General features: G+C 35.1%; 1 protein-coding gene across 1 annotated transcript; it reads left to right on the forward strand.

Annotated features, from left to right (window-relative positions):
- Positions 1-3,003: 3,003 nt before the first annotated feature.
- On the forward strand, positions 3,004-3,987 carry LOC122204573 (olfactory receptor 13F1-like). The gene has a single exon (XM_042912097.1). The coding sequence runs from the start codon at positions 3,004-3,006 to the stop codon at positions 3,985-3,987; it is 984 nt and encodes a 327-aa protein (XP_042768031.1).
- Positions 3,988-9,741: the final 5,754 nt, after the last annotated feature.

A 9,741-nucleotide genomic window follows, 5' to 3' on the forward strand; every position in this document is an offset into this window, starting at 1 on the left:
TGACAGTGGGGTCATGGAAGCTTGATCTATAAGGGCAGGCATTTAGCCTGGAGTCTCAGGGCCTGGCCTGGCACTGTGGTGGCCAGGAGCCTTATTCTGGGGGTGTGAGCCTGGAGCCCAAGGTGCCAGGGTTCACTGGGGTGAGCTCTATGCTGAAGTTCGTGGTAAAGTTGGATACCACTTCACTCTTCTTCCCCCATGAGGTGTCTCTATGCATCGCACTACTCAGGCTTGAGGAAAGGATGACATGGGTAATGTGAAAGTGTTGTTCTTACCCCCTTCAATGTGTCTTTTCTTATTTCTGTTCTGGATTTCAATGGAGACCCAGAAGTATTCACCAATCCAATATCTTTCACCTGAAATCCTTAGTTTTTGTAAAGGTATTTTCATTTGTGGATAGTTGTTCAAACATGCTTCCGTGAGGGTACAAGCTCTGAAAACTGTCATTCCACCATCTTGCTCATTCCTCATGGAAATATCCTTTTACTGCTAGTTTACTGAGTGTGCTTTATCATAAACAGAGTTTGAATTTTTCCATGGAGTTTCAGAATTTCTCTTCTTTTCAGTGTGCTTTGATTTATCTACAAAGCAGAAGTGTGGTTTGGTGCTTTATGCATAGTGGGGGGAGTCAGGTCAGCAACCTTCCTCAGTCTTAGTCACTGCCTTCCTTTAAATCTTTGTGGGGTAGCCCTACAGTACAGTTCTCTCCTAGGCACAGTGAAGCCAACCTAAATTATTTACTTCCAGCTGTATAAGCCTTTACAGCTTTACAAGTTCAAGAAATCAAACAAGTTGGGAATGGTAGTCAATAAATAAATTCAGAGGGAAATGGGATTCTGGGGCCAGATGTCAGTCAGCTTCTTCCTTTTGCTTCAACCATTTGTATTATGGTTGCAGTTAATCTTGTCTAAATGAGGGGGGAAAGAAAGAATATTGCTGTAGTCAAACAAGGAAGGAAACAGTGAGAAGGGGAAGTAAATCCAGTAAATGCAGTAAATACAGGAAAGGAAGAGGATTCAAGAAGCAAACAGAAAACCACAGAAGAGAGAAAAATCTGAAATCTATGAGTGTATACTATAAATCAGATACTATGTAAGTTGCTTTACATAAAATATCTCTCTACTCCTCATAACGACCCTGATAAAGAAATATTATCATTGCTCTTTTACAAATAAGCTAAATCTCAATGAGGATCACCAACTTGCTCTAGATAACAAAACTGAAGTGGTGAAGTGGGAAGTATTTGCAGCACTAAAGCCTTATTGTTTCCTGTGCACCAAGATGTCCTGTAGTTAAAGAAGTGAATCATCCCAGGGCCTTGAAGGTTATATCCCTATGAGAGCAGAGTAAATAGAAGACCTCACGGCTACATTCCGTTTGTAATAAAGCAAACAGTGAGGACAGGATTTCTGGTTGTTGGGTTTTTTTTTTAATAATCTTGGCAATAGTTCAAATTTATAAACTTCTCTGAGAATGAAAACATATTTGATGTGATATAAGTAATTTAGTAATAGTCATGATTACAATCTGTTACTAAAACCAAGACATCCAAACACAATTGCATAGTGATGAAACTAACAGCATGTTTTCTCCACACCACCATACATACTATTCGCCATTAGTTGCTCATTTGGAAAACAGAAAATTATAAATAGAGATTATAAAAATCACTCAAATGGAGCATTCAGCGGATTTCTGAAGGATCAAGATGCCTTTATCTGGTGAAGCTATCTTCTCAAAATGGTTCTACCTTAAAAGAAGTGTTCTTTAAAACAAATTGCCCCTTCAAGTTCCATGAAGAACATTTACTCTCATCTTATCTTTGAGCTATGATGAGCAATGGAAGAGTTACTTAAGCTCTCCTTCTTCCATCTTTGGTGGGCTCCATATCAAGTATAACTTCATATTGTACACATTATGAAACACTCCTTCAATCTAAAGGAGAAACTGTCAACATTATTCATTCGCCTTAACTTTTTTAAAATTAGCCAGCTTGACTGATTTTATAACACAATCAGAAGCAGAGAAAAGTTCCCTTCCCAAAGATAGTGTAGATAGGAATATGTTTATTTCTTGTTTGAATAACACTGCAATTATAACAGACCAGTTACTGACTATAATTGGATCTATGGGACATTATCCCTGGAGTTTCAGAATTTTAATTCTGCACAAATAGAATTCTAAGTTTAATTTGCTACATGAATTGGAAACTTCTCATAAGCAACAAAAAGCTTAAATTGCCTTATAGTGCCAATAGTTGGTCTTTTGAAGGATGATTCTGGAGCACAGATGCCAGGCAAATTCTGGCTATATGAAAGAAATATCTATATATGTCTACCACCATGAGAATATCTGTCATCATCTTCCTGGGTTTGAAATGGAAACTGTGGACTTGTGTTGAAATGTCCAAGGTTTTTGGTTAATTAATCTATGACTGCAGAAATTTATAACTTTTTTTAACTCACTGAATCTCCCAAATTATTTTGGACAGAATTCTAGGAGTGACAGAAAATATGATGAGCTTGGAGAGCAGAACAATTCCTAAGTAAGAAGACTGTTACCAAACTAGGGTAAGAAAATAATTCCAATGGTTCAGGTAAATTAATGACTTAGCTATAGATGAGTTACAAATGTGATTTCAGAAAAAGAAAGAATGCATAAGATTATTTCTTTCATCAATCTCTCATGATGTTTATGAAATAAACCTCTCGCTTCCTAACACTGCCAAAAAATCTTGTATCAAAAATAACAGCTTGAGGATTTACCTGTTGACTTCCTACTTGAAATTTTCCTAATTAATGACAAATTCCTTCAAACATATATTACTATCACCAAGCTGGAGAAGCATTTGACTACACAGACTACAAGTCTATAGCATAGACTACAAGTTCATATGAAGAAAAAAATGCCAGAAAATACGAAGGGAGGGGATCTTATGTTTTATATATAATATATGATGTTAATCTTTCTGTGCATATATACAAATGAATATGACATAATAAAATGTTTCAGGGAAATTTGACATCTGTAACAGTTTTTTTCTTCCTGGGATTTTCCCACTACCCCAAAGTTGAGGTCATTGTATTTGTGCTGTGCTTGCTGATGTACCTGATCACCCTGCTGGGTAATATCATTCTGATCTCCATCACCATCCTGGATTCCCACCTACACAAACCCATGTACTTCTTCCTCAGCAACCTCTCCTTTTTAGACATCTGGTACACTTCTTCTGCTTTTACTCCAATGCTGACAAACTTTGTTACAGGGGAAAACACCATCTCATTCGTAGGGTGTGTTGCTCAGATGTACTTCTCTCTAGCTATGGGTGCCACTGAGTGTGTGCTCTTGTCCTTGATGGCATATGACCGATATGTGGCCATCTGCAACCCACTGAGATACCCCATCATAATGAACAAGAAGGTTTGTTTGCAGTTTGCAGCTGGTTCCTGGTTGACAGGCTACCTCACCACCCTGGTGGAAACAGTATTTGTGCTGCAGCTCTCTCTGTGTGGTCATAACACAATCAATCATTTTGCTTGTGAAATTCTGGCTGTCTTGAAACTGGTTTGTGTGGACACCTCCATGGTGGAATTACTCATGCTGGTGATCACCACACTTATCCTTCCCATGCCAGTGCTTCTAATTTGTATATCTTATGCATTCATTCTCTCCAACATCCTAAGAATTAGTTCAGTGGGTGGTCGAAGCAAAGCCTTTTCAACATGTGCAGCCCACCTGACTGTGGTGGTTTTGTTCTTTGGGACAGCTCTCTCCATGTATCTAAAGCCCTCAGCTGTGGATTCACAGGAAATAGATAAATTTATAGCTTTGGTATATGGTGGATTAACCCCCATGTTGAATCCTATCATCTATAGTCTACGGAACAAAGAGGTGAAAGCAGCTATGAAAATGTTGCTGATTAGAAATCCTTTTGGTACTGTGTTAATTTCTGTCCTCAATAATATCAGAGCAAGCACACTCATCTGAATAATCTCCAACATTATCCAGAAAGTTGCAAAATAGTTGCTATAAACCAAACCCTGGAAAATACTCATTTTTGATAGTTCAACATTAAGTTCAATATCTTGATTTATCTTGTAAATAAAACTGCTGAAATTAATGAATCATTTAGAAAGAATGAATTATGTTTCCAAAAAGTATTTAAAATTTATTGAATATTAATATAACATTAAAATTAGATAATTTCTTATTTCCTGTTTGACTTGCTATACATCTAATAGTCAACTGTAGCATCACCATGGCAACTAATACCCCAAGATTGTAAAATTTTAAGCCTAGTAAATTTTTAAATAATTTCTTCTTATATGATTTGCAATTATATCTGAATTTATGAAGAAATAGGTAGTTTTACATAAGTGTTGATATAATTTAAGGTATAAATATGTCATAATTCATAAAACCAAGATACTATTAATTTTAGAAGTTTTCCTAGTCTCCAAATGTTAAAATGTGAAAAATATGGTTTCAGGTTTGATGAACTATAGCATGAATGATTTTGTTATTTGGGATGTATATCTTGGGGGATGAATAAATATCTCTGTATGTGCAAAGATATCATGACAAGGGTTTGCACAATTGTAATCCTGCATATGAAGTGGAGTAAAGAAATAACTTTGGGATATCTTGAAATGCTTATGGTAATAATGTCAAAACACTCTCATATTAAACTTTGAATGCCTCAGTGAATTCATCAACACATAACCACACCATGTTACTATTCTTAGACATGGTTAATTGACCTATTAAGTCTGAGAAAGGAAAGATTCCTACCCTGTAGAGATTACATTGGAAAAGAATTGATTTATGAATGTACACACATATTATGGGGAAAGATTCACGGATATATTTAATGTATGTAAGCAAAATTACATAAAGTATAACTTTATCAATATTGCATATTGGTGAGTTTTTCTTTTCCACCTTCGCTGGAACTAGGAAATAATGAAGTCAGTGTGTAAACATACATTTCTTTCCTCTTTATCAGAGAGGTATTCTTGGACATACATGGGTGGTGACTTTATTATATGGATCAAGTGACCCTTGCTAGCATACATACAATCTCCCTGAGTTTTAGATTTAGAGAAGGTAGAACAATTATAGATAATTGTTGCATAAGGTCTCAGCCTGAACAAGTCAGAGCTTTCAAGGAATTATTCAATCTCTATAACCTATTATATATACATATGTGTATGTATATATATATATATGTATATATATGATTATTCAATCTCTATAATCATTTACGACAGTGATTTCAGGTAATCACAAACACTGAGCCTATACATATTCATCTTACTTGTTTACATGCGTGAAAAGAAAATCTGTAAATAAGGTGTTAAAATTAAAGTCTTATGCCTCATCAGTTCCAGTGGGCATATGATATCTTCTTCAACAAATTTGTCTATCATTGTTTTTGAGGGATGTGGATGAGCTGATTATTGTTCGTGAAATAAGCCAACTCCACTCTCTTTAGGCAAAATCCAATGAAATGGCTTTATCCCACCTAGCTGGATCACCATAGGCCTAGACAGGGTCCTGAGATTTCAGGGGATTTTGCAAGAGTCATCTTGTCTAATCAACTAAACCCAGGATTGAGTAAACTTCTGCATGGTTCAAGTATGTTTTGTATGCTGTATTCCAAAAATGGAACTAAATATGTAATCCTGAATTGTATTTTGATTACTTCTTCATTATTCTATGTTGCATGATGAGCAACCTCCAGTGTTACCACATTCTTCAAGAGGGAAACCACATTCTCATCAAGAGCTTCATCAATGAAGCTTACAAAACTGCATTGTATTCCAGTCCCACTTCTCTGAGGTAACATGTAGTTTATACTTTGAAATATTCATATTCAGTGTCCTTGGATTTCACTCAGGATTTCACTCACACAGGTGGTTAATTTCAACAGATGCATACCTTTGACTCTTTGTGGAAAACTTGTTGTTTTAACTTTCAGAGAGTAACCTAGATTCCAAGGTCTATAGGACATATCACTGTGACCCACTCCTATGTATCACTTTTAAATATATTCATGTGAGCTCAGAGGAAACATTTGCCTTTGCAATCGCCCAGTAAATGGGAACTTACCCATGCCAATAGATTCCTAAATGTCTGTCTGATCAAAAGTTTTTTTTTTCTTTTCTTTTCTTTTTCAGGTTAATAAGATTTTACACGATTTCTCATGTGGTCTTTTAGTTTTCATTTCAGCAATTTCCCACAACCAAAGAATATGCTAATACCTGTGCTACTTTACTTGTTTTAAGTTATCCTGAAGCTTTACTAAACAATTCTAGAAATCAAGATCATCTGGAAGGCTTGCCTAAAATATCATGTTCATGCTCAACCTAGATCCATCAAGTCAGAATTTCAAGGGGAAAGATCTGTTAATCCGCATGTTTTATAAGAATTGGTTATTCTTATCATGTGAGCGTTATAAGAATTCTGACTCACAGCATTAAAGGGAAAAGACTGAATCATATTACTTAATGCTTTTAGAATTGGAGGTGGAGAGAGATGTGTTAAGCACCAAGGACATAAGAATACCCCATATCATAATTGATCAGAATTTAAGGAAAATATATGTTGTCTTCTAGAGCTTCATTATAAAGTGCCAGGGAAGAATCCATTTAATGATGTAATAAGTTTGAATACAATACCCTTGGGACTCTGTTCAAAGAAGAACTGTTTAAATGCAAGGTTTTGTTCTGTTTTGTTTGCCGCAGCTTTCATTTGTATACAGAAAAAAGTAAAGAAACAAATTCATCAATTTTATTTGAAATATATATTCTAAATACACTAGAGAAATGAAATATTTTAAAGTCTATTTAAATATGCTTAGTTTTTTTTTTTTTTAATCTTATTACTTTAGCAAGACCTCTTATCATTAAAGAACAATCACAGCAGAATGATCCTAACAGCTAGAATCAGAAACGTGGAGTTTGGGACCTTAATTTGGCATCCACAGCTCTCTCCTTTAAAATGTCAATCATGTTAACATACTATACTATTTTTAAGAGTTTTCTTCAAAAATCATCTGCATGTTGTGTTAAGATCAGTCTGTGGGGGATAATTTTAGGGTCAGGAAGACTTTGGAAACATATTGTAGTAATTTTAGCCCAGACCAGAGTGATAGTTACGGAAAAGATGATTAATAGTTAATTCTGGATACATTGAAAAGGCAGAACCAACAGGATTTCCCAAAGTATTGGATATGTGTGACAGAGGAAGAGAAGCATCAAAGATGACTTCAAGGTTTTCACTCAAGGGTGAAAAGGACAGAGCTGTAACTCACTGAAAGAAGAAAGGCTATAGTTGGAGTGGATCTGTGGGAGAATACCAAGTATTCATTGTAGACATTAGGTTCAAAATATCTCTTAAATATGATAACAATGCTGAAGAATATGCAAGTCTTGTGCTTAGAGCAGAAGTCTGGAATAAGGATATCAATTTGGGAGTCATCAGCATATGAGTGGTATTTAAAATCAAGAGATGGGATAAGATTATCAAGGTAGTGGGTGTGGATAAGAGAAGAGGTTGAGCCTTAGGGCATCAAATAATCAATAGGCAGTATTGAAGATCTTAATCTGTTGTCCATGCAGGGATGACAGATGGTAGTGTAGTCTCTCCATTATCTATGTGCAATTATAGATATGGACCCACAACTGTCCACCTTGTCCACAAAGTTGCCATTCTGTATCTAATTATCATTTTAGTAGCTATATATTTAATCATATGAACTTAAAAAATATATTTTAATCATTCCTATACTCAAGATTATTTTTGATAAGTGCCTATTGTCACTAATGCTGAAATAAATACCTTCTTATGTTTGATTTTCCCTTCTTTTTGATTATATCGTAGAATAAATTCCCAGGGGTGGCTTTACTTCATCAAAGGCAATGAACAATTTTATGGCTCTCAGTAGAAAAGTTTTATAGTTCTTGATATATAACTCCAAATTACTTTCAAAAGGGGTTATACCAATTTTCTTTACATGCTGCAGCTCTATTAAAATAGGTAATATAACTAAATGAAACTGCAACACTAATTCAACCAAAATCAAATTGTCTAAAACTATTTTTTCACAATATATTCTATCTACAATGATTTTGTTTTTTGTTTCACTTCTCCCATTTAATATGTGTCTTCATTTCTCTTATTAAATGGTATCTTATATAAGGGTATTAGTGGGCATTCAGATGGAGTGAATTTGATCATTTAAATGCAGAGGAATTTCAGAAAAAAATGGGCCTACCTTCAGAACTTTCAAATATGTGTATATAAGACATAGAATAGTAGCTAGAGCTATAATGAATCAAATATCTGGACTTAAAAGTCAACCCATGGCTACTTCACAGAGCTGTATGTTGTAATCTATGCATAGAGAGTATTTCAGCAGTAATATTTTGAGAAGCTGAGGCATTGGAAGTAAAATAATTCTGGCTAATGATGAAACATGAGGATTGACCATGAAAGCCAATTTCAAAAGTGGAGTCAAAGGAAAGGTCACATTGCAGTTGGTAAGATTAAGTCCTAGAAACTAGATGACAACAAAGGAATATTTTCCATCTAGATCCAAAATAAGGTATCTCTTAGCATTCCAGGGCTGGATGCTACCTATTTGAGAAGGTACCCTATTAAATGCTACCCTATTTAAGAAGAAGAAAATCAGCTCTTGTGGATTTAGTTTTTTGTTCCTTGTTTTTTTAGTTCATCTTTTTTATTGTTAACTTAAAGTTCTAAAATCCTACAAAGAAAAAAATCCCTTTGACCTTACTGAAAATAATGTTATGAGCCCTGTAAACCTAATGTCTAATCTCGTCTCCATCTCTTACTTTACATGTAGGATGCTCAAGAAGAGATTGTGACAAACTTTCTGAAAATTTGAAAGAATTTATTCTACATGTTTGTTTTCAAACTTTACTAATTTACTTTCACCTCAATTTTTAAATATGTGTTTACCCTATTATACAGTCCACATGTATGTTAGGTATAATTTTTTTATGCATGATGTATTTGAATAAATTTAAAAATAAAATTAAAAGTGCTATTAGTTGGGGCACCTGGGTGGCTCAGTTGATTAAGTGTCTGACTTCAGCTCAGGTCATGATCTCACGGTTTATGAGTTTGAGCCCCACGTCCAGCCTGGAGCCTGCTTTGGATTCTGTATTTCCCTCTCTCTTTCTCTCTCTCTCTCTCTCTCTCTCAAAAATAAATACACATTACAAAAAGTGCTATTAGTCTCTCTTTTGTTGGTGTTGTTTTTATTGCTAAGAAGAGGTTGCAAGTGGGCCCATATCATTTGTGTTTTCATCATGTTGGTTTCCAGAGTAAGTGACCCAGAGTAGATGGTCAACTGTTCATGAGATAACAGCTATTCTGGACAATATCTAAAGTTGGATCTTCATTCTGAGGGAGAAGTCAAGGATGAGTTTTTCAGGTTGGCTGAAAACAGAGGCAATCCTGAAGGAAGAGCACATGCATGTCTACTGGTGTAGACAATATTTTCATCTTCTAAAATGGTCTTTCTGGATTTTCCATAATTTCCCTACTCAGCCTAACACAAAAAAGAATAGGTACAAAAATTAGTACACCTGAGCCTAATAATTGGAATTTATGCGCACAGTTCTACTCTTGCAATGTCTGTGTAGTTGATGAGAAAAATGAGTCCTACTAAGTAAATCTTTTGGGGTACAAGCTATCTAAGACTATCATAAG

Source organism: Panthera leo, chromosome D4 (genome assembly GCF_018350215.1).
Source record: "Panthera leo isolate Ple1 chromosome D4, P.leo_Ple1_pat1.1, whole genome shotgun sequence".
Lineage (NCBI taxonomy): Eukaryota > Metazoa > Chordata > Mammalia > Carnivora > Felidae > Panthera > Panthera leo.

Bases quoted from the DNA above. Each gene is read 5' to 3' on its own strand.
- LOC122204573 (XM_042912097.1), top strand. From the start codon at position 3,004: ATGTTTCAGGGAAATTTGACATCTGTAACAGTTTTTTTCTTCCTGGGA.